General features: G+C 41.7%; 1 protein-coding gene across 8 annotated transcripts in view; it reads left to right on the plus strand.

Moving 5' to 3' along the window:
* The first annotated feature begins 8,540 nt into the window (after positions 1-8,540).
* LOC115198578 (CD99 antigen-like protein 2) overlaps positions 8,541-25,875 on the plus strand; it is a 28,299-nt gene continuing 10,964 nt past the window's right edge. For 2 of the 8 annotated variants that reach the window (XM_029760613.1, XM_029760609.1), the window contains exons 1-7: positions 8,541-8,864; positions 12,547-12,615; positions 13,042-13,092; positions 16,709-16,828; positions 17,964-18,062; positions 21,190-21,270; positions 25,578-25,640. In XM_029760613.1, coding sequence (XP_029616473.1) covers positions 8,807-8,864; positions 12,547-12,615; positions 13,042-13,092; positions 16,709-16,828; positions 17,964-18,062; positions 21,190-21,270; positions 25,578-25,640 — 541 coding nt within the window. In that variant the 5' untranslated portion in view covers positions 8,541-8,806. The remainder of the gene's footprint in view (positions 8,865-12,546; positions 12,616-13,041; positions 13,093-16,708; positions 16,829-17,963; positions 18,063-21,189; positions 21,271-25,577; positions 25,641-25,875) is intronic. The other 6 variants (XM_029760610.1, XM_029760612.1, XM_029760611.1 and 3 more) reach the window with 6 other exon arrangements.

Genomic DNA, 25,875 nt, shown 5'->3' on the forward strand with positions numbered 1-25,875 from the left:
TCTGTAGCTGTAAAGTAATTACAGTTCTACATCATGCAGCAGCTGTAGTCTAGCTGTAAAGTAATTACACTTCTACATCATGCAGCTGCTGTAGTCTGTAGCTGTAAAGTAATTACACTTCTACATCATGCAGCAGCTGTAGTCTGTAGCTGTAAAGTAATTACACTTCTACATCATGCAGCAGCTGTAGTCTGTAGCTGTAAAGTAATTATACTTCTACATCATGCAGCAGCTGTAGTCTGTAGCTGTAAAGTAATTAAACTTCTACATCATGCAGCAGCTGTAGTCTGTAGAGTAAATACACTTCTACATCCTGCAGCAGCTGTACTCTGTAGAGTAATTACACTTCTACATCATGCAGCAGCTGTAGTCTGTAGAGTAATTATATTTCTACATCCTGCAGCAGCTCTTAGTCTGTAGAGTAATTACACTTCTACATCCTGCAGCAGCTGTAGTCTGTAGAGAAATTACACTTCTACATCCAGCAGCAGCTGTAGTCTGTAGCTGTAAAGTAATTAAACTTCTACATCATGCAGCAGCTGTAGTCTGTAGAGTAAATACACTTCTACATCATGCAGCCGCTGTAGTCTGTAGCTGTAGAGTAATTACACTTCTACATCCTGCAGCAGCTGTAGTCTGTAGAGTAATTACATTTCTACATCATGCAGTAGCTGTACTCTGTAGAGTAATTACACTTCTACATCCTGCAGCAGCTGTAGTCTGTAGAGTAATTACACCTCTACGTCATTCAGCAGCTGTAGTCTGTAGAGTAATTACACTTCTACATCCTGCAGTAGCTGTACTCCGTAGAGTAATTACACTTCTACATCCTGCAGCAGCTGTACTCTGTAGAGTAATTACACTTCTACATCATGCAGCAGCTGTAGTCTGTAGAGTAATTATATTTCTACATCCTGCAGCAGCTGTAGTCTGTAGAGTAATTACACTTCTACATCCTGCAGCAGCTGTAGTCTGTAGATTAATTACACTTCTACATCCTGCAGCAGCTGTAGTCTGTAGAGTAATTACACTTCTACATCCTGCAGCAGCTGTAGTCTGTAGAGTAATTACACTTCTACGTCATTCAGCAGCTGTAGTCTGTAGCTGTAAAGTAATTACACTTCTACATCATGCAGCTGCTGTAGTCTGTAGCTGTAAAGTAATTACACTTCTACATCATGCAGCTGCTGTAGTCTGTAAAGTAATTAAACTTCTACATCATGCAGCAGCTGTAGTCTGTAGAGTAAATACACTTCTACATCATGCAGCCGCTGTAGTCTGTAGCTGTAGAGTAATTACACTTCTACATCCTGCAGCAGCTGTAGTCTGTAGAGTAATTACATTTCTACATCATGCAGTAGCTGTACTCTGTAGAGTAATTACACTTCTACATCATGCAGCAGCTGTACTCTGTAGAGTAATTACACTTCTACATCATGCAGCAGCTGTAGTCTGTAGAGTAATTATATTTCTACATCCTGCAGCAGCTGTAGTCTGTAGAGTAAATACACTTCTACATCCTGCAGCAGCTGTAGTCTGTAGAGAAATTACACTTCTACATCCTGCAGCAGCTGTAGTCTTTAGAGTAATTACACTTCTACATCCTGCAGCAGCTGTAGTCTGTAGAGTAATTACACTTCTACATCCTGCAGCAGCTGTAGTCTGTAGAGTAATTACACTTCTACGTCATTCAGCAGCTGTAGTCTGTAGCTGTAAAGTAATTACACTTCTACATCATGCAGCTGCTGTAGTCTGTAGCTGTAAAGTAATTACACTTCTACATCATGCAGCTGCTGTAGTCTGTAAAGTAATTAAACTTCTACATCATGCAGCAGCTGTAGTCTGTAGCTGTAAAGTAATTACACTTCTACATCATGCAGCAGCTGTAGTCTGTAAAGTAATTACACTTCTACATCATGCAGCTGCTGTAGTCTGTAAGTAATTAAACTTCTACATCATGCAGCAGCTGTAGTCTGTAGCTGTAAAGTAATTACACTTCTACATCATGCAGCTGCTGTAGTCTGTAGCTGTAAAGTAATTACACTTCTACATCATGCAGCTGCTGTAGTCTGTAGCTGTAAAGTAAATAAACTTCTACATCATGCAGCAGCTGTAATCTGTAAAGTAATTAAAGTTCTACATCATGCAGCAGCTGTAGTCTGTAGAGTAATTACACTTCTACATCCTGCAGCAGCTGTAGTCTGTAGAGTAATTACACTTCTACATCCTGCAGCAGCTGTAGTCTGTAGAGTAATTACACTTCTACATCCTGCAGTAGCTGTACTCTGTAGAGTAATTACACTTCTACATCCTGCAGCAGCTGTACTCTGTAGAGTAATTACACTTCTACATCATGCAGCTGCTGTAGTCTGTAAAGTAAATACACTTCTACATCATGCAGCAGCTGTAGTCTGTAGCTGTAAAGTAATTACACTTCTACATCATGCAGCTGATGTAGTCTGTAGCTGTAAAGTAATTACAGTTCTACATCATGCAGCAGCTGTAGTCTGTAGCTGTAAAGTAATTACACTTCTACATCATGCAGCTGCTGTAGTCTGTAGCTGTAAAGTAATTACACTTCTACATCATGCAGCTGCTATAGTCTGTAGATGTAAAGTAATTAAACTTCTACATCATGCAGCTGCTGTAGTCTGTAGCTGTAAAGTAATTACACTTCTACATCATGCAGCAGCTGTAGTCTGTAGCTGTAAAGTAATTACACTTCTACATCATGCAGCAGCTGTAGTCTGTAGCTGTAAAGTAATTATACTTCTACATCATGCAGCAGCTGTAGTCTGTAGCTGTAAAGTAATTAAACTTCTACATCATGCAGCAGCTGTAGTCTGTAGAGTAATTACACTTCTACATCATGCAGCCGCTGTAGTCTGTAGCTGTAAAGTAATTACACTTCTACATCCTGCAGTAGCTGTACTCTGTAGAGTAATTACACTTCTACATCCTGCAGCAGCTGTACTCTGTAGAGTAATTACACTTCTACATCATGCAGCTGCTGTAGTCTGTAAAGTAAATACACTTCTACATCATGCAGCAGCTGTAGTCTGTAGCTGTAAAGTAATTACACTTCTACATCATGCAGCTAATGTAGTCTGTAGCTGTAAAGTAATTACACTTCTACATCATGCAGCAGCTGTAGTCTGTAGCTGTAAAGTAATTACACTTCTACATCATGCAGCTGCTGTAGTCTGTAGCTGTAAAGTAATTACACTTCTACATCATGCAGCTGCTATAGTCTGTAGATGTAAAGTAATTAAACTTCTACATCATGCAGCTGCTGTAGTCTGTAGCTGTAAAGTAATTACACTTCTACATCATGCAGCAGCTGTAGTCTGTAGCTGTAAAGTAATTACACTTCTACATCATGCAGCAGCTGTAGTCTGTAGCTGTAAAGTAATTATACTTCTACATCATGCAGCAGCTGTAGTCTGTAGCTGTAAAGTAATTAAACTTCTACATCATGCAGCAGCTGTAGTCTGTAGAGTAAATACACTTCTACATCATGCAGCCGCTGTAGTCTGTAGCTGTAGAGTAATTACACTTCTACATCCTGCAGCAGCTGTAGTCTGTAGAGTAATTACATTTCTACATCATGCAGTAGCTGTACTCTGTAGAGTAATTACACTTCTACATCCTGCAGCAGCTGTAGTCTGTAGAGTAATTACACCTCTACATCATTCAGCAGCTGTAGTCTGTAGAGTAATTACACTTCTACATCCTGCAGTAGCTGTACTCCGTAGAGTAATTACACTTCTACATCATGCAGCAGCTGTACTCTGTAGAGTAATTACACTTCTACATCATGCAGCAGCTGTACTCTGTAGAGTAATTACACTTCTACATCCTGCAGCAGCTGTAGTCTGTAGAGTAATTACACTTCTACATCCTGTAGCAGCTGTAGTCTGTAGAATAATTACATTTCTACATCCTGCAGCAGCTGTAGTCTGTAGAGTAATTACACTTCTACATCCTGCAGCAGCTGTAGTCTGTAGAGTAATTACACTTCTACATCCTGCAGCAGCTGTAGTCTGTAGAGTAATTACACTTCTACATCCTGCAGCAGCTGTAGTCTGTAGAGTAATTACACTTCTACATCCTGCAGCAGCTGTAGTCTGTAGAGAAATTACACTTCTACATCCTGCAGCAGCTGTAGTCTGTAGAGTAATTACACTTCTACATCCTGCAGCAGCTGTAGTCTGTAGAGTAATTACACTTCTACATCCTGCAGCAGCTGTAGTCTGTAGAGTAATTACACATCTACGTCATTCAGCAGCTGTAGTCTGTAGCTGTAAAGTAATTACACTTCTACATCATGCAGCTGCTGTAGTCTGTAGCTGTAAAGTAATTACACTTCTACATCATGCAGCAGCTGTAGTCTGTAGCTGTAAAGTAATTACACTTCTACATCATGCAGCTGATATAGTCTGTAAAGTAATTAAACTTCTACATCATGCAGCAGCTGTAGTCTGTAGCTGTAAAGTAATTACACTTCTACATCATGCAGCTGCAGTAGTCTGTAGCTGTAAAGTAATTACAGTTCTACATCATGCAGCAGCTGTAGTCTGTAGCTGTAAAGTAATTCAACTTCTACATCATGCAGCTGCTGTAGTCTGTAGCTGTAAAGTAATTACACTTCTACATCATGCAGCTGCTATAGTCTGTAGATGTAAAGTAATTAAACTTCTACATCATGCAGCTGCTGTAGTCTGTAGCTGTAAAGTAATTACACTTCTACATCATGCAGCAGCTGTAGTCTGTAGCTGTAAAGTAATTACACTTCTACATCATGCAGCAGCTGTAGTCTGTAGCTGTAAAGTAATTATACTTCTACATCATGCAGCAGCTGTAGTCTGTAGCTGTAAAGTAATTAAACTTCTACATCATGCAGCAGCTGTAGTCTGTAGAGTAATTACACTTCTACATCATGCAGCCGCTGTAGTCTGTAGCTGTAAAGTAATTACACTTCTACATCCTGCAGTAGCTGTACTCTGTAGAGTAATTACACTTCTACATCCTGCAGCAGCTGTACTCTGTAGAGTAATTACACTTCTACATCATGCAGCTGCTGTAGTCTGTAAAGTAAATACACTTCTACATCATGCAGCAGCTGTAGTCTGTAGCTGTAAAGTAATTACACTTCTACATCATGCAGCTAATGTAGTCTGTAGCTGTAAAGTAATTACACTTCTACATCATGCAGCAGCTGTAGTCTGTAGCTGTAAAGTAATTACACTTCTACATCATGCAGCTGCTGTAGTCTGTAGCTGTAAAGTAATTACACTTCTACATCATGCAGCTGCTATAGTCTGTAGATGTAAAGTAATTAAACTTCTACATCATGCAGCTGCTGTAGTCTGTAGCTGTAAAGTAATTACACTTCTACATCATGCAGCAGCTGTAGTCTGTAGCTGTAAAGTAATTACACTTCTACATCATGCAGCAGCTGTAGTCTGTAGCTGTAAAGTAATTATACTTCTACATCATGCAGCAGCTGTAGTCTGTAGCTGTAAAGTAATTAAACTTCTACATCATGCAGCAGCTGTAGTCTGTAGAGTAAATACACTTCTACATCATGCAGCCGCTGTAGTCTGTAGCTGTAGAGTAATTACACTTCTACATCCTGCAGCAGCTGTAGTCTGTAGAGTAATTACATTTCTACATCATGCAGTAGCTGTACTCTGTAGAGTAATTACACTTCTACATCCTGCAGCAGCTGTAGTCTGTAGAGTAATTACACCTCTACATCATTCAGCAGCTGTAGTCTGTAGAGTAATTACACTTCTACATCCTGCAGTAGCTGTACTCCGTAGAGTAATTACACTTCTACATCATGCAGCAGCTGTACTCTGTAGAGTAATTACACTTCTACATCATGCAGCAGCTGTAGTCTGTAGAGTAATTATATTTCTACATCCTGCAGCAGCTGTAGTCTGTAGAGTAATTACACTTCTACATCCTGCAGCAGCTGTAGTCTGTAGCTGTAAAGTAATTAAACTTCTACATCATGCAGCAGCTGTAGTCTGTAGAGTAAATACACTTCTACATCATGCAGCCGCTGTAGTCTGTAGCTGTAGAGTAATTACACTTCTACATCCTGCAGCAGCTGTAGTCTGTAGAGTAATTACATTTCTACATCATGCAGTAGCTGTACTCTGTAGAGTAATTACACTTCTACATCCTGCAGCAGCTGTAGTCTGTAGAGTAAATACACCTCTACGTCATTCAGCAGCTGTAGTCTGTAGAGTAATTACACTTCTACATCCTGCAGTAGCTGTACTCCGTAGAGTAATTACACTTCTACATCCTGCAGCAGCTGTACTCTGTAGAGTAATTACACTTCTACATCATGCAGCAGCTGTAGTCTGTAGAGTAATTATATTTCTACATCCTGCAGCAGCTGTAGTCTGTAGAGTAATTACACTTCTACATCCTGCAGCAGCTGTAGTCTGTAGAGTAATTACACTTCTACATCCTGCAGCAGCTGTAGTCTGTAGAGTAATTACACTTCTACATCCTGCAGCAGCTGTAGTCTGTAGAGTAATTACACTTCTACGTCATTCAGCAGCTGTAGTCTGTAGCTGTAAAGTAATTACACTTCTACATCATGCAGCTGCTGTAGTCTGTAGCTGTAAAGTAATTACACTTCTACATCATGCAGCTGCTGTAGTCTGTAAAGTAATTAAACTTCTACATCATGCAGCAGCTGTAGTCTGTAGTCTGTAGAGTAAATACACTTCTACATCATGCAGCAGCTGTAGTCTGTAGCTGTAGAGTAATTCAACTTCTACATCATGCAGCAGCTGTAGTCTGTAGAGTAATTTAACTTCTACATCATGCAGCAGCTGTAGTCTGTAGAGCAATTAAACTTCTACATCATGCAGCTGCTGTAGTCTGTAGCTGTAGAGTAATTAAACTTCTACATCATGCAGCAGCTGTAGTCTGTAGAGTAAATACACTTCTACATCATGCAGCAGCTGTAGTCTGTAGCTGTAGAGTAATTCAACTTCTACATCATGCAGCAGCTGTAGGCTGTAGAGCAATTAAACTTCTACATCATGCAGCTGCTGTAGTCTGTAGCTGTAGAGTAATTAAACTTCTACATCATGCAGCAGCTGTAGTCTGTAGCTGTAGAGTAATTAAACTTCTACATCATGCAGCAGCTGTAGTCTGTAGCTGTAGATTAATTACACTTCTACATCATGCAGCAGCTGTAGTATGTAGAGTAATTAAACTTCTACATCCTGCAGCTGTTGTAGAGTGTAGCTGTAGAGTAATTACATTTCTACATCATGCAGCAGCTGTAGTCTGTAGAGTAAATACACTTCTACATCCTGCAGCAGCTGTAGTCTGTAGAGTAATTACACTTCTACATCCTGCAGCAGCTGTAGTCTGTAGAGTAAATACACTTCTACATCCTGCAGCAGCTGTAGTCTGTAGAGTAATTACACTTCTACATCCTGCAGCAGCTGTAGTCTGTAGAGTAATTACACTTCTACATCCTGCAGCAGCTGTACTCTGTAGAGTAATTACACTTCTACATCATGCAGCAGCTGTAGTCTGTAGAGTAATTACACTTCTACATCCTGCAGCAGCTGTAGTCTGTAGAGTAATTACACTTCTACATCCTGCAGCAGCTGTAGTCTGTAGAGTAATTACACTTCTACATCCTGCAGCAGCTGTAGTCTGTAGAGTAAATACACTTCTACATCCTGCAGCAGCTGTAGTCTGTAGAGTAATTACACTTCTACGTCATTCAGCAGCTGTAGTCTAGCTGTAGGGCAAATCAACTTCTACATCATGCAGTGTCTATTACACACCATTTAAAACCAATCTAGAGGCCATTCCTGAATATGCAATATGTCATCGGCTTTTTTTCGCCATTGGAAAGGGTAATTGAATTTATATCACCACCAATGTGTCTGCATGCCTGCCTGCCTGCCTGCCTGCCTGCCTGCCTGCCTGCCTGCCTGCCTGTCTGTCTGTCTGTCTGTCTGTCTGTCTGCCTGCCTATGTAATAGCTGTAGGCTAATGAAAGTTCAACATAAAAAATAATTATCTATTAGCCTACACAACCTCACTAAAAACCTAGCCTACAGGCCATTCCAGAATGTGCAATATGGAACAATCTTAGGCCTTTTTCGACATTGAAATAGGAAATAAGGTACGGGATTTAAATCACCACTGTGTCTGTGTGTCTGTCTGCTGTGTGTCTGTCTGTCTGTCTGCCTGCATTGGTGTGTGTGTGTGCGTCTGTCTGCCTCTGTAATAGCTGTAGGCGAATGAAAGTTCAACATCATGCATAGTCTATTACACACCCTCACTAAAAAACAAGCCTACACGCGATTCCTGAATATGTAATATGGCACAATCACAGGCATTTACACCATTGGAATAGAAAATTACGGGATTTAAATCACCACTGTGTCTGTGTGTCTGTCTGCATCTGTAATCACCGAAAGGAACCGCCCTACGCCGCCGTTGTAACGTATGATTCCACCACGCTGTAGCTTGTGCTGCTGCGCCTACCAACCACCCCGTTTCTCCACCAACGCACAGCGCCATATTCGCACTGCAGACTTCTGGTTCAGTTGCAGCAAACTGTTTGCCACTGTCGCACGGGTGCCGCCAAATCAATATTTTTTTGGAGATCAAACTAGCAAAAAACTGTTACATTGCAGCAACCAGACTCACGGATAAAAAGATACGTCGATTTATGGTTATAGTGTAAAGTTATTGTATCACTCTCTTCAGAACCAGTGTCGATACAACACCGGACGGACGAATTTCAAACATGGGCACATTTTCGGCATGGTCGATCTTTCTGGTGGTCTCGCTGCTAGCTGTGAAAGGTAAGCATTTCGCCCAACCCCTCTCTCTCTCTTCTTTGTTGCGGTTCACGCTATTGCATAGTTCATCTGTTTTTTGTTGCCTCGGTCTGTTGTTTGTAACCAGTAGGCCCTATTTCTTTATTCTAAAGAGAATAACGGTACACGGGCAGCAGCAACTAAGCCGCTGCATAGTTCATTAGACTACAATCGAGGCTGGGTTGTTACATAGTTACGCGTTGCGGTCTAACATATGTTTTAGCCTAACTACCCAGTCATGCCTGTATGTAGCCTGCTACGTTAGTCTGGTTTGGACTTAGCCTGGTTTTGGACTTAGACCAGCCAGTCTGGCTGCGAACTGATGTTCCGTGTGTTTGATTCCAGAACCCAAATGAACCGCGTTCTAAATCACGCTTTTGTCGATGTGAATATTCTAATGAATCAAACAAGAGGGAGCTTTATGTGAAGATGTGGGGTGAAAAAAACGTTCCCCGAGATGCTGATTTCGTTGCAGTCTAGTCACATAGCAGTCCATATGATCAATAGAAATCATCTTATAGGCAAGACAATAAGAACTTATATTCAGGATTGATATAGGGGTTATTCTGGGGTAATATGGAGGGATTTTTTTAAAGGGTAAAATGGTCTTTGTTTATCACAAATGATGGATGAATTAAATAAAGAGATATGCAAATGGGCTATTGATGATGATTGTCTGAAAATAAGTGATAGTCTAGTTAACATTTTTGGTGGATCACTTAGGCAGTCGGGATACACTCATAAGACGGCATGGTTTTTGATCGAATGGTTAGATTGTGAGCTAAGGAGCCACGGTCTCGTTCAGTGAGTGGAGTGTCTTTCTTTCTCTTCCAAGGGTCGCTCTTTCGTTCTCTCCATCATGGCAGGTGCAGGTTCAAACCTCGAGGGTGCCAGTTTCCTCCCTCCACACACACACACACACACACACACACACACACACACACACACACACACACTGAGCGTGTCATTGTGAGACAATGAGACCTGTCAAGTCCTATTCTGTTATTCTGTTCTATTCAGATTATTACTGCATTAATGATCTGAATGTTCTATCCCAAATGGTACCCTATGCTATGCAGGGAATAGGGTGCCATTTGGGACAAACCCCCTGCATGTTTAAAGTTCAGTCTGCCAGCTCTGCCACCCTTCACAGATTAGTGCGTACTTGGCCAATTTTAGCTAGAGGGGTTTGGATTTTGGGATGAGGGGATGAAGGAGGGGGGAGAGAGGGAGGAAAGGAGGGGGGCATAACCTTAGCTGCAGTCTTTTCTTCGGGAGAGGGAGATGATGTGTGTGTGTGCGTGTGTGTCTGCGTGCGCGTGCGCGCGTGTGTGACAGAGAGAAAAAGAGAGCTGTTTGGGTTGTGTGTGCGTGTCTGTGGAGGGGGAGAGGAAGGGTGTGTGCAGTGGATCTGTGGAGACGGAGAGGGGTGTATGTGCATGAGCACACATGCGTGTGCGTCAACTTTTTTTGGGGGGGGGTTGTGTTACACCCTGCCACAGCCTTAATGAAGAGTAATACGATCAACCCCCTTAGACCGGCCGTGAGACAGAGCCATGTGGTGGTCGTCAATGAACACAGGAATCGATGATTTATTCACTTTGATACACACCAGCTGGGGATCCAAACAGGTCTCTATAGACAACCGTTCATATTGTGAATTCAGTGTTGACCTGAGAAATGATAGCTAATTAACTGCTATGGTATAGAGAGGACTGTTGATGTCTAGGATGTAGAAAGTAGCTAGTTGTTAAGAGCAAGATCCATGTGGGGTGGGGGGGTGGGGGAATGTCTTTAAATTTTAATCTTCGTCAAATAGCAGCGGAGGTCAAACGATTGCGTTCGCTGGACAAAGCCTTCATCGGCGTTTGAAGAACCGTCTACGCACGAAAGCGTCGCGTGAGTAAGAGCGATGCTCAGAAGTCATGTGGTTGTTTCTGAGGTTCTACACCAAGCTCGTATGGAATCCGCACACATAGAACTCCTACGATAATCTGCAGAATTTCAAAATGCTGTTTTCCTCTATAGCAGGGCAGGACAAAATACCCTTACACCCTGGGTGGGAGATAGCCTTGCATCGCTATAAGTCATATAAATAATGATAACGTAGCAATAGTAATAGAGATGAATATTCTAAAGACTAAAAGCTATGTTATAGCATGGTAATTGGGGCGGCAGGGTAGCCTAGTGTTTAGAGCGTTGGGCCAGTAAAATAAGAATTTGTTCAGTTAAATAAAGGTGAAATTGCAATAATAAAAGTAATATTATTAGTTAGGGCTTCATTAATAATTGAACCATTGCTCTGCTGCAGAGGTGCATGGTGACCCAGCCTGGCCTGCAGTCACATAGACAGTGGTCTTCTTAGCCTTGAATCTATTTTTAGTGTTACCGGCCAGTGTCACCCACAAGTTGCCTGCCAGATCTCAGAAGGGACAGGGAGAGGGCAGCAGTGTCTGTCTGTGTGTGTGTGTGTGTGTGTGTGTGTGTGTGTGTGTGTGTGTGTGTGTGTGTGTGTGTGTGTGTGCTAGGATAGTTCCCTTCTCAGACCAGCGTAGAATGCTGCTCTCTGACCCTTACAGATACTATTAGAAACAGGATGCTACCTTACGCTAACATGCCTCCCTAATGAATTTCACGAATAAACACACAGGAAATGCAGTAGTTTCATAACGATCATTACGTAAATTGCACTGTAAATGTTTAGAAGGGTAGTAGGTGCCTGTAGACACAGATCTAGGATCATGTTATTATTCCCTGAAGCCTAACCCAGCACTGTTAGGGTGCACAATTATGAATGGACCTTAGATCAGTAGAGGGACAGCTTCCTCCTACTTCCACTTAGCCCTGCTAGAGATAACCTTTGATCCGTCTGATGATAATGAGACACACAGATTGTATCTGCCCTGATTGAAAACGTCCCAAATTATTTTGTTGGAGGGCAAAACCCCTTATGGGCTTTTTGAGATCTTTCATGATCACTCATTGTAGCAAGAAAAACTTGAAAAAGAGATGTGTGTGTGTGTGTGTGTCACTACATGGACACAATAGCTATTCTGTCCCATGTGCGGGAGGAATGCATTGGAGTCTGTCATGGGTTGTGTCGCAAATTACACCCTTATTACCTTTAAAATGTCATACTTTTGACCAGAGCCAGTCATCTCAGTTGATATCTAGATCTGACAGAACGCAATGCATTCTTCACTACACTGCAAAGAAAGATGGGTCGGCTGCAGACCTGGGTTCAAATGCTATTTGAAATCATTTCAAATACTTTATCTGAACTATTGAACTCACCTGTTAGAACCCTGCCTCGTCTGTCACTCCAGGCAGGCTAGAGCAAACGCTCAATGTATTTGAGAGATTTCAAATACTATTTGAACCCAGGTCTGGTTGGTAGCGTTCCTGCACTCAGAACTAATGTGTTGTGCACATGTTATATACTACCGCACCATTATTATGGCTGTAGTTTGGAAAGATTGTAGCACATTGTTGTAGATATAGTAGCAGAATCACTGATGTGGGACTTGGGATAGCAAAATATTTGATTCAGATTCAGATTGTTTAATGGTCACATGTACAGGGTGACTAGAGCAAAGTTCCTGTCCTTTTCTCTGCAACGGATTGTGTAAAAACCCTCCACGCTTCTCCCTCCCTTCCTGTATTGCAGTCCTGTCCCAGGATTTTGGTGACTTCGACCTGTCTGATGCCTTGGATGATGGCGATGTCACTAAAGCACGTAAGTACAGAAAGACAATATCAAATCAAATCAAAAAAATTGATTGGATTTGAGAAAGACAATATGACTGTAAAATATACCGTATTCATATGCTTTAGTCTTACTGCTGTCTATTTCTGGCAAAACCTGGATTCATGCTTTAGGTCTATGGAATCATACATTTATTACGTTGAAGTCATGAACAATGCATTCAGTTGACAATGTTTTTCTAACAGGGTTTGGGTCCATTCCATTTCAATTCAGTCAATTCAGGAAGTAAACTGAAATTCCAATTGTTTCTGATACAGAAGCATTGAGGATAGCTGAATTTGAAATGTCAGTTTACTTCCTGAATTGACTGAATGATTTATTCTAACCCTGATTTCCAGTATTTTGAGGACGAAGCTGTACATTCTGGGTAACATCGTTCTCTTCTCTTTTCCTCAGCAGCAGCAGCAGCAGCCACACCGAAACCCAAACCGGTTCCATCGGGAGCAGGTAAACGATCACAGATTCACTGATTCATCTAGATATGGACTTTCTCTGTTATTGATTATATCTGCCTGTACCGTAGATACTGGGCTTACTAGTAAGCACAATGCTCCTAATGTATTACCATTTGTTAAATTGGCAGGCATTTAAGCCGGTATTGACCACTTGAAAGACTACTAATAAAGATGTAGTGTATTTTCTGCTAATGATTATATATGGTTCAAATATTAGAATAAGCAGCATCTACTTCCAATTCTCCCTATATCAGCCTAATGCAGATACTGTGTGTGACAAGCTGTCTGATACCTTGTCATCTAAAAGGCATAAAAGAGGAACTGAGAAATAGTCCTAAAAGTACTTTTTTTTAAAAACGGCTGATTTCCACTTCAACTCCACTATAGATGTCGCGTTGCTTTGCCCTCAGCGCCGCGTCAATGTGACATTCTACCTGCAACACGGAGCGCTGTTTTTCCTCTCTCATCATTTCAATTCACAATATAGAATGAACACGTCGACAATAATTATTGATCCTCGGCGATTCTTGAGCTCGGACGCTGCCATCTTACGTGACGCAACACGGGCAGCGCAGCGGCTTTCATTGAGTTCAAAGGAAGAATTCCCATGATGGCTGATGGCAATGGCGGACGCCCGGTGGCTGTAGTGTCGCAAGGTCGTTACAAAGTAAACGCACATGACTGCCGGCTAAAACAAATGGCTCTCCCACAGTCAGGAAACACCTTTTCAAGAAAACACAAGCCCTGGTAACACATTGCAGGCACCTGTGCCAATGAGCAGCGCAATACAACAGAAAATGTTGGCAGCGATAGAAAGCGCAGGTTATGGATTAAATGAATGAATTTGTACAGAGCATAAATAACATTGCATGATGTCAATAAATACTTTGAATTCCATATGTTTAAAAATAGTCATTTAGGACTTAGTGAACGGCTCTCCTTCACATTTCCTCCCCCTTGTCCAGTTTCACAAAGCTTGAATCAGTGAGACAGGATGAGAAACAGCCACCAGTGTAGTTGCAAATGAGTTCACCTTAATTGAATTACTGTCCAACCTTCACCTTGCGATTGTGTATACTGAATGAATGAAATACACCTGAACCGGTGCTCTCTCCAGGCAGTAGCAGTAAACATTTACCCCAACCAAACAAGGGGTGTTCCCTGCTGCTCCTATACCAGGCTCCGCTGCTCTCCTCAGGGCCGAGCAACAGTCTACTCCTGCCCATCCTGGACTCTCCTTAGTTTAGTTGACCTCCTCTGCTGCTGGTCTGCGTCCTCAGGACTGTATCTGCTCAAGGCCACTTATCACTGGCTGTTAATTCAGTCCATCCTGGAACCTCAGTCTTCTAAAAACATTTTTAAAACCATAGGTCACCCCAAAGGATAGGGGCTAATCCCAGTTCTGACACCAACTGTGAAAAACTGGCCGATACCTTCTCATCTAAAAGGCATAAAAGAGGAACTGAGAAATAAATAGCTTTAAAATGACTTCATTTATTTTAAAAACTGCAGAATTACAAAGTAAACGTATTCTTCTTCTATGAGGTTTTACGGCGGTTGGCATCCAATATATGTTGCATTACCGCCACCAACTAGACTTGGGTAAACACATTATAATTTGCTCCACAAAATAAAGACATTTAAAAAAGGCGAAAGGGAAAAGGGGGAAAAAATAAACAAATCTCGTACCATCCCTGCAGTACAGTTGATAACCATTGCTTTGAATGCTAAGAAGCCAATCTTACCTGAAGCATATGTCACTCGTTGGCCTATCCCTCTTTGCTGCCACAGATCCACTACTCACACGGATCCTCTCAGGATCTTTCCCCCTTGACCCCTCTTCCTCTACTTTCTTCACTGTCTCAGCATATGACACCCCCTGGACTACTCCCTTGCACTGGCACTTCTGATCCCCAGCACCTTGGCCACCTTTACAATTAACACATACCGCTTCTTAGTAATCACAATAATCTATGGTTTAAACATGCCAGTAAGTACTTTGAATCCATATATTTAAAAATACTTTTACCCTCTACTGTAGCTACAGTGCCTTCAGAACGTATTCATACCCCTTGACTTATTCCACATTTTGTTGTGTTACAGCCTGAATTCAAAATGGATTAAATATATATTTTTCTCACCCATCTACACACAATACCCCATAATGACAAAGTGAAAACATGTTTTTAGAAATATTAGCAAATTTATTGAAAATGAAATACAGAAATATCTAATTTACTTAGGTATTCACAACCTTGAGTCAATACATGTTAGAATCACCTTTGGCAGCAATTACAGCTGTGAGTCTTTCTGGGTAAGTCTCTTAAGAGCTTTGCACACCTGGATTGTACAATATTTGCACATTTTTATTAAAAATATGTGCATATTTTTTCTAGTCGATTTAGGTCAAAACTGTAACTAGGCCACTCAGGAACATTAAATGTCATTTTGGTAAGCAACTCCAGTGTAGATTTGACCTTGTGTTTTAGGTTATTGTCCTGCTGAAAGGTAAATTTGTCTCCCAGCGTATTCAGGACATAAAGTTAAGTTCTTTGCCACATTTTTTACAATTTTACTTTAGTGCCTTATTGCAAACAGGATGCACGTTTTTGAATATTTTTATTCTGTACAGGCTTCCTTCTTTTCACTCTGTCCTTTAGGTTAGTACTGTGGAGTAACTACAATGCTGTTGATCCATCCTCAGTTTTCTTCTATCACAGCCTTTAAACTCTGTAACTGTTTTAAAGTCACTATTGTCCTCATGGTGAAATCCCTGAGTGGTTTCCTTGCTCTCCGGCAACTGAGTTAGGAAGGACGCTGTATCTTTGTAGTGACTGGATGTATTGCTTCACCATCCAAAGTGTAATTAATAACTTCACCATGCTTTTTAATTTATATGTTCTTATCTACCAATAAGTGCCCTTTGCTAGGCATTGGAAAACCTCCCTGGCCTTTGTGATTGAATCTGTGTTTTACATTCACAGATAATTGTTTGTGTGGGGTACTGAGATGAGGTAGTCATTCAAAAATCATTTTAAACACTATTATTGCACACAGAGTCCATGCAACTTATTATGTGACTTGTTAAGCAGACTTTTACTCCTGAACGTATTTAGGCTTGCCATCACAATGTCTAAAAACATCATTCCACTTTGACATTATGGGGTATTGTGGGCCAGTCAGTGACAAAAAAAACCCCTCAATTGAATCCGTTTTATAACGCAACAAAATGTGAAAAAAGTTAAGGGGTGTGAATACATACTTTTTCTTCTCCTTTTTTTTTCTCTCCCGGTACTATTCAGGCCTGACCCTGAACAGGCGTGTTTTTCTCCCTGAAGTTGGTCCCTTGGCTCATCTCTGTGTGAATACTTTCTGAAGGCACTGTATGTGCTAAAGGGCTACTTACCACATGCATGAAAATAATTCCTAGTGCAAATTTAGACAAATGACAAAGACCTATAGGTGTACGGGCACAAAGCAGGCAAATAATCTCTTAAGCAGGTAGGCAATAATAAGTATGTCATATACGGCCTTTGTCTTGACGTGTATCCAATCTAGCCATGGTTTGACTGTACTGACTTCGGTCATTTTGATGTTGTGTTCTTCAGACCTGGACCTGTCAGACTTCTTTGGAGAGGGTGACAAGATTACCACCACCAAAGCTCCTTCTAAGGTTCCTCCTAAAGTCCCAGCAACCAAGGCCCCGCTCAAACCCAAACCCAAACCAGGTGAGACATGAGGGAAGAATCTACCATAACCATACAGGCTTTCTAATCAGACCCTTTACACTTAACAGGTGAATGGAGAAATCCCTGCAACGGCCTGCTTACTAAACCCGCATACATTAAGTCTCTCGTTTAGGAGAGGCTTTTACCCTAAGTGACTCACAAGTAGCCTATGTAGAAGACAGGTGGTGTACTTAGCAAATGTAATGGCCGCAGTAGAGTCGTGTAGAGTAGTGCAGAGTCAGCCAATACTGCTTGTCAATAGATATTGATTATAAGCAAAATGCAGTCTCGGGTTTGAGTCAGCTGGAACAGTTGACGGGTAAACTATTGACAACAAAGTCTAGACAATGCTTCAGATGGATCACTACACTCAAACCGTTTTGATAAACACTGCTATAAGATAGCACGGTATCTCTCTTGTGAAAAAGGCTGTCCCTTATTGGTTAGTCATAGTCTTGGCCTTGCACCTCTTGTTTATGTTGTGCAGAGGAGGCTGGTGGGATGAGCTATCGGAGGACGGGCTCAATGTAAAGGCTGGAATATAATAGATGGAACAGAGTCAGATACGTTGTTTTTGTGGGTTTGATGTTTGGCACCGTTCCATTGATTCCATTCCAGCCATTACAATGAGCCCGTCCTCCTATAGCTCCTCCCACCAGCCTCCTCTGATGTTGTGGTATTAACGTGTATGTACATTTGTAGTCACCATACTATTCTCAGATCATCTCTAGCTAAATCCTCTACAACTCACAAGCACCTCTACTATAGTACTGTATGTGATTCCATTAACCCTACTAGCTATCCCTAGAGTGATCACAGCACTAACAGATCTGTACAGAACTTGTCCTAACACCACTTAAACGAAGGGCTAGATTCAATCCGGAGCGTGGAAGAGCCGCGTTATAACGTGATTTACATTTAAAGGGGATTTCCGATTGAGCCGGCATATGCAGCGTTTACTTTGAATGCAGTCCCTGCGAACGCAGAAACATTGCCTTTAAATTCCAATCACGCTATAGCCGAATCTTCCACGCTCTGGATTGAATCTAGTCCTAAGCCTAGCATTACGCCTTGTTAAACCAGACTGAACGCTAACTAGGCTATACTAATTCCTGAGCACTCACTACACTAACAGATGACACCCAGGCTGATTTTGACTTTGGGCCCGGCCTCCGCCCGGGCCTTCTCCCCCGCGCCACCAAGGGCCCCCGTAACCCACCTAGGCCCCAGCCCGGTTGGTACCGCTACCACTTAACGAACAGACGTGGGTTCAAATACTATTTGAAATGCTTCAAAACGTAAATACTTTTAGCTTTTGCTCTAGCCTGCAGAAGTGCCAGATGGGTGGGAGCTTGCAGTCTTTGGACTATTCTATTGGTCCATTAAGCTAGGCAAGCTCAAACAAGCACAGATAAAGTATTTCAAATGATTTTGAATAGGGTTTGAACCCAGGTCTGTTAACGAACCATTCCCATTCCGTAATTAGAACCACCATCCCACCCTCCCGTCCGTTTTCACATCTGCGTGTGTGTCCTATATATACAGTGAGGGGAAAAAAGTATTTGATCCTCTGCTGATTTTGTACGTTTGCCCACTGACAAAGAAATGATCAGTCTATAATTTTAATGGTAGGTTCATTTGAACAGTGAGAGACAGAATAACAACAAAAATCCAGAAAAACGCATGTCATAAATGTAAAAATGTATTTGCATTTTAATGAGGGAAATAAGTATTTGACCCATCTGCAAAACATGACTTAGTACTTGGTGGCAAAACCCTTGTTGGCAATCACAGAGGTCAGACGTTTCTTGTAGTTGGCCACCAGGTTTGCACACATCTCAGGAGGGATTTTGTCCCACTACTCTTTGCAGATCTTCTCCAAGTCATTAAGGTTTCGAGGCTGACGTTTGGCAACTCGAACCTTCAGCTCCCTCCACAGATTTTCTATGGGATTAAGGTCTGGAGACTGGCCAGGCCACTCCAGGACCTTAATGTGCTTCTTCTTGAGCCACTCCTTTGTTGCCTTGGCCGTGTGTTTTGGGTCATTGTCATGCTGGAATACCCATCCATGACCCATTTTCAATGCCCTGGCTGAGGGAAGGAGGTTCTCACCCAAGATTTGACGGTACGTGGCCCTGTCCATTGTCCCTTTGATGCGGTGAAGTTGTCCTGTCCCCTTAGCAGAAAAACACCCCCAAAGCATAATGTTTCCACCTCCATGTTTGACGGTGGGGATGGTGTTCTTGGGGTCATAGGCAGCATTCCTCCTCCTCCAAACACGGCGAGTTGAGTTGATGCCAAAGAGCTCCATTTTGGTCTCATCTGACCACAACACTTTCACCCAGTTGTCCTCTGAATTATTCAGATGTTCATTGGCAAACTTCAGACGGGCATGTATATGTGCTTTCTTGAGCAGGGGGACCTTGCGGGCGCTGCAGGATTTCAGTCCTTCATGGCGTAGTGTGTTACCAATTGTTTTCTTGGTGACTCTGGTCCCAGCTGCCTTGAGATCATTGACAAGATCCTCCCGTGTAGTTCTGGGCTGATTCCTCAGCGTTCTCATGATTATTGCAACTCCACGAGGTGAGATCTTGCATGGAGCCCCAGGCCGAGGGAGATTGACAGTTATTTTGTGTTTCTTCCATTTGCCAATAATCGCACCAACTGTTGTCACCTTCTCACCAAGCTGCTTGGCGATGGTCTTGTAGCCCATTCCAGCCTTGTGTAGGTCTACAATCTTGTCCCTGACATCCTTGGAGAGCTCTTTGTTCTTGGCCATGGTGGAGAGTTTGGAATCTGATTGATTGATTGCTTCTGTGGACAGGTGTCTTTTATAAAGGTAACAAACTGAGATTAGGAGCACTCCCTTTAAGAGTGTGCTCCTAATCTCAGCTCGTTACCTGTATAAAAGACACCTGGGAGCCAGAAATCTTTCTGATTGAGAGGGGGTCAAATACTTATTTCCCTCATTAAAATGCAAATCAATTTATAACATTTTTGACATGCGTTTTTCTGGATTTTGTTGTTGTTATTCTGTCTCTCACTGTTCAAATAAACCTACCATTCAAATTATAGACTGATCATTTCTTTGTCAGTGGGCAAACGTACAAAATCAGCAGGGGATCAAATACTTTTTTCCCTCACTGTACATGTATATTCCCATTGTCTTTCATCATCATCCCGTCTGCACTGTTGGTTCGAAAGACTAGCGCTGCTTATGGGTGACGTATGCCTCTTGTTGGAAGACAATGCCTATGTCCCGTCAGTCTAAAAGAGAGGTGTAGATATACAGAGTTTGGCAAACTCAGTTTTAGATTTTAGAATTTATATAGGCACCATTTTGACACCATTCTAATTAGAATGCGTATTAGAACGTTAATGGCATAGAATGTTTGGAAACAACATGGAGGCTAGTTTGCCAAAATCTCTATACAATATCAATGGCTCTGGTCTAAACTAGCTTCCTTGTTCCTGGTCTCTGCTTTGCCTCATGAACAACAACAGTCTGATTAGACTGGACAGATGACAACTCCTAATGGTTATAATGGGGGAGAGGAGATGAGGAAAGGAAGCGAGTGAAGATTATTGGAACACACTCCATGTCTATATTCACACACATTATAGTGGTATCTTGTCTGCATCAATGACATCTTGTTCTCCTATAGCACACCATTGTAGACACACTGTAGACACACACACCATGTTGTTTTCATGTTGTTGTTGTTTGTCTGTTGTCACACATGTTGTTGTGTGTGTAAATATTGTGTTTTGAGTCAGTATCTTCGTTTCACTGTTGGGCTTTTGAGCCATAGAACACTGTCACATTCTGGAATGCAACCAAGTGACCAAACAACAATTTGACCTTTGAATGACCTTTGGACCTATTTAGTACGTATTCAATCCCAAAATGTCTCGTTGTCCTTATTTGTGGTCATTGTAAGTTTGTCTATTTGTTGTATACAACAGCTTGTTGTATATTGCTCTATTTCTAGAATGCTTGGTATATTGTGACATAATTGTAGCCTAAGTGCATGTTTGGCTTGACAATGACAGCAATGGAATTGGCAAGAGCACAAACAGATCTTGGACCAGGCTAACGGAAGTCACTACTGCAGTGGTTTCCTCTCGGTTGAGGTGTGCTAGACGCATCGTAGCAGTGGTTTGTTCAGGCTCACCTTTGACACATTTTCCCCACATTTCCTGGTTTTCCAGAAATCCCAGTTGGAAGATTCCCAGAATAAGGAGAGAATAAGCACGACATCCAGAATCCTCCAATGAGGATTTCTGGGAAAACTTGGGTATTTTGGGAAAGTTACTGTCATTTTGCAACTCTACCTTTGACCCCTGACCTTTCCCTGCAGCAGGTGATGAGTTTGACCTGAGTGACGCTCTGGACCCCAAAAACGACATTGGAGGGAAGGACAAGAACAAGGGACAAGCAGGTTACCTATTATTTTATTATTTGTCTATTTAAGTGTTTTGTATTTTTTTGTTAATTTGTTAATTTATTTGTATATGACATACTTATAGTGGGGGTTTGCAATACGTATGGTACAGGGCACCAGAACGAATCAGTTGGACGGGCATTTGATTTCCAGGGGGGGGGCGCGCTTTTTCACAGGACCTCCTATGTGTGAACGAACTTGGCATGAACACATCCAGTCATGATGTTTTCATCTGATTGTCAAACAAATCACTTAAAAAAAGTAATTTATTTTCGCACATTCTTCCCGAAATAAGTCAAGCATCCGAACAGCGCATTCGCCAACTTTCCTTCAATTCGCAAGTGGCTGAAACTATCTCACCGGAGAAAGCATTCGATCGAGCGAAACAGCGCCCCTCGGTCTCACTATATGTTAATCAAATCAAATGTGGTCACATACACGTGTTTAGCAGATGTTATTGAGGGTGTAGCGAAAAGCCCATTTATCTGATGCCGTCTGACCTGTCATACTCTTTCTGGCCAGACAGCATCAGATACATGGGCTACATATAGTAACTAATCAAAAGAGAACCGTCGCGTTCTCCCAGAAGCTTGGCTGGTGCGTAAACCCGCGAATTCAGACAAACAAAGAGGTATAATGGGTTCGCACTCCACAAAAAAAAAATATATATGTTTTTTAAAATTATAGATTTTACTGCATTTGCCAGCAGCATACCACCCTGCATCCCACTGCTGGCTTGCTTCTGAAGCTAAGCAGGGTTGGTCCTGGTCAGTCCCTGGATGGGAGACCAGATGCTGCTGGAAGTGGTGTTGGAGGGCCAGTAGGAGGCACTCTTTCCTCTGCTCTAAAAAATATCCCAATGTCCCAGGGCAGTGATTGGGGACACTGCCCTGTGTAGGGTGCTGTCTTTCAGATGGGATGTTAAATGGGTGTCCTGACTCTCTGAGGTCATTAAAGATCCCATTGCACTTATTGTAAGTAGGGGTGTTAACCCTGGTGTCCTGGCTAAATTCCCAATCTGGCCCTCATACCATCACGGCCACCTAATCATCCCCAGCTTACAATTGGCTCATTCATCCCCCTCCTCTCCCCTGAAACTATTCCCCAGGTTGTTGCTGTAAATGAGAATGTGTTCTCAGTCAACTTACCTGGTAAAATAAAGGTAAAAAAATAAAAATCAGGGATAGTGTACACAGATGTTTTGGCTTTACAGCCTTCTTCAGTGTGTAGGTACAAATATATTTCATTCAAAACAGCATTTGCAAAGATCAACAGCTGTGCAGCAGGTGCATCTAATCAGAGGTTGCATTAATCTGCCAATCAGGGATATCGCTTTTCTGGTCTACCTGTATACAAATGAGACACAAAGAGGTACAGAATTATAGGACATGGGAGCGGGCACGGGCAACTCATAAATCAATCTTCCCCAGGTGTCCACTCACCTAAATACATCACATCAATTCATCAGATAGCCTACCACAAAGGACATCAGGCAAAGCCGTTCATAAATATGTCGGGCCAACTCATAAACGATATGCAAAATCTTGTATAACAGTCTAAATGTGGCTTATAGGAAGGAGGTGAAATCGGATTCTTCGTTTAAACCGTGTGGAGATACAGAATTTTTATGTATACATTAAAAAAATGATTTTGTTTTATAAAGTGTTTCGCAACTGGTGAGGTGATATCCTGACGTCTATTAGTGGATGTATGTTCTCCAAGACGTAATTTCAAGGCACGGATGTTTTTTCCAATATAATTCTAATTGCAAGAATTTGATGGAGGATGTTTCAGTTAGAATCGTCCCAGCGAACAAGCACCAAACCAGCGGTAGGTTGTTGGTTGCAAAGCACTGCACGTCAAAAGTGATTTTTATACTCCCAAGGGATGATTTAAATGCACAATTTATATCAATTTGTTTGTAAATGTTAATCGGACGTCACACATAAGATGCAGCGTTTTTTGGTGAATATTTGTTGTGCGTTTTGTTGTAGACAATTCCAGCTAATGCTAGCTAGCAACTTACTGTGTCTGGTGGGGTCGTATATTTTGTACAGTGCGTGAGTGCAGAGTTGGATGGCGAGCCGTGCATTGCATGACGTGCAATTTTGTGCTGTTCCTATCAGGTACATTGTTAAAGATATTATATTGTAATTGGATTCTTTTTGGTAACTACATTGCCCCAGTGAACAAGCACCAAACCAGCGTGCGTGAGTGCAGAGTTGGATGGTGAGCCGTGCATTGCATGACCTGCAATTTTGTGCTGTTCCAATCAGAATAAAGCTCCATGACTGGTGCTACAAGTTGGGAGGTCGTGTCGATGATTGATTGCACACAACGCAAGAAGAGTACTGTTACACTACAAGAGGTACATGGGAAGATCTACAGGGGGGAAGCATCCTTTTATGAATGCCTCTGACCACATCTGATTTACCAATAAGTTTGATCGATTTCTTGATCGTTTATAGGTGAATAAAGGTAGATTCTAAAAAGCAGAATTTTAAGAGGAGGCTGATGATAATGTACCTGTGTTTATTGACAATAGACTTGATGCCATTACGGCTATCATTGACAGTAAGTATATAGTTTACAGGAAACAGTTTCTTCTTTTTTTGTGGGGATTTATTAAGTATCTGGCTTCTGTTCAAGCTTTTAACTTGTTTAGGAGCTTAATCAAGCCGGGTATCCTCTCAAGCGGAAACGCTCAAGAAGAGAATTTGATTGTTTATCATATTCTTCGTTTGTGTCACAGATGCGACGCAGCCTATGAAGTTGGCTTACTGGTAAAACCTCTTTTTAGGGGGAGAGGGTGATAACTGGCAATATAGTATTTTCTGTAAACTGTAGTACTTACAGATTGTCCCTTTGCATCAAGTACATCTAAGAAATGTATAGAGTTAATGTTATTTTCCATAGTGAATGAAATTGATTGTACTCTAGAGTTAATGTAGTTAAGAAATGAATTACATTTCATTTCGTAACCCGACCAGATCATAAAGCAATCGTCTATATAGCTGGTCCAACATTTAACATGATCTTTGTAAGGATTGTTTTCATAAATAAAATCCAATTAGAATTTCCCCATAAAGGGATTTGCATAGTTAATTGCTGTTCCATAAGTCTGTAGATAGTAATATTTATAAAATAATGTTTTTTTCTTTTTATTAAGCATTGTGCAAGCTCATTGATATTGTAATGAAACGCAGGGAGCAGGTTTCGAACCCTCGACCTTCTAGCCCGAAGTCCGGCGCGCTATCGACTGTGCCGCAAAAGCATGCTCAAGCGGCCGAGTCGATTTCCGCGCTTATAAACCCAGGGTCGTTACAATATCATTTGTCGGCACCTCGCTTAAGCGGTTGGAGAGGAAGAATTTGAGGGCCTCCATACCGCCATCATTTGGAATATTGGTATATATTAAGAGTGACTAAGAGTGACAAACCAGTCTCCTTCAATAATAACTGGTATACTTTGTAGTTTAATTAGAACAAATGCTGTTTTGAATGAAAGAAAAGTGGACCCACACACTGAAGAAGGCTGTAAAGCCGAAACATCTGTGTACCCTATCCCTTGATACAGTAAACATTTTTTAAAATATGGAATATTGAAGTAAGCTTTATGCGACATATTTTTTGAGTGCGAACCCATTAAACTTCTTTGTCTGTCTACATATAGTAAGACAGAGGGGCGCTGTTTCAGACACTTGCAAATTGAAGGAAAGTTGGCGAGTGCACTTCGGATGCTAGAATTATTTTGGGCGCACGCTATCTTTCTGTTGGCGCGCGTCTCGGTCAAATAAATGATCAATATTCTATATTTTATTTGGACGGCAAGGAGGTACGGTAAGGCCGGCCAGGTCCCCTAAAACCCGCCCATAACGCCGTCCCTGGTCAAATCCAAGTTTATTGTTCGCGTACGCAGATGTGCAGATGTTATCGCAGGTGCAGCGAAGTAGTATGGCATTTACTAGGCCTAGATTCAATCCGGAGCTCGGAAGATCCGCGTTATGGTGCAATTGACATTTACAGGTAACTTCCGATTGAGCATATGCAGCGTTTACCGTGAGTGAGTTCTCTGTAAAAGAGAAAACATTGCCTTTAATGTTGTAGTGTAGTAGCAAGTAATATAGTCATAGTATAGCTGTACAATCGTAGTAATGTTATAGACACCGGAAATAGTAGTATTAGTTTAGTACCGCCTAGTACTGTAAAGTAGTAATAGTACAGTATAGTAGTAATATAGTAGAGCAGTAGTATTATTATAGTATTAGTATACAGAAGGTTGATGTGGTGTCATGTGCTCGTCAGATAAAGGTATCGGAGGCGGGGGCAAGGGTGCCGGAGCTTCCAACAGCAGAGGGGGGAATGGGGGTAAGAACCCTGCCCGACCTACCCTATACCGTGCCTACCCTAACCAACATGGTCTACCTGACCAAACTAAACCCTACTGTGCCTGTCCTGCCTCTGTCTACTGGGCTGGGTACTAGCTTCTTCGATAAACCTTCTTGGATAATACCTCGTTCAATTTAACCTCATTCCTCTCTTTAATATCCAATATATCTGTCCTGTCTTTATGTCACTCTCTCTATCTTTTATGCCTGTCTCT

The sequence above is a fragment of the Salmo trutta genome, chromosome 8 (genome assembly GCF_901001165.1).
Source record: "Salmo trutta chromosome 8, fSalTru1.1, whole genome shotgun sequence".
Lineage (NCBI taxonomy): Eukaryota > Metazoa > Chordata > Actinopteri > Salmoniformes > Salmonidae > Salmo > Salmo trutta.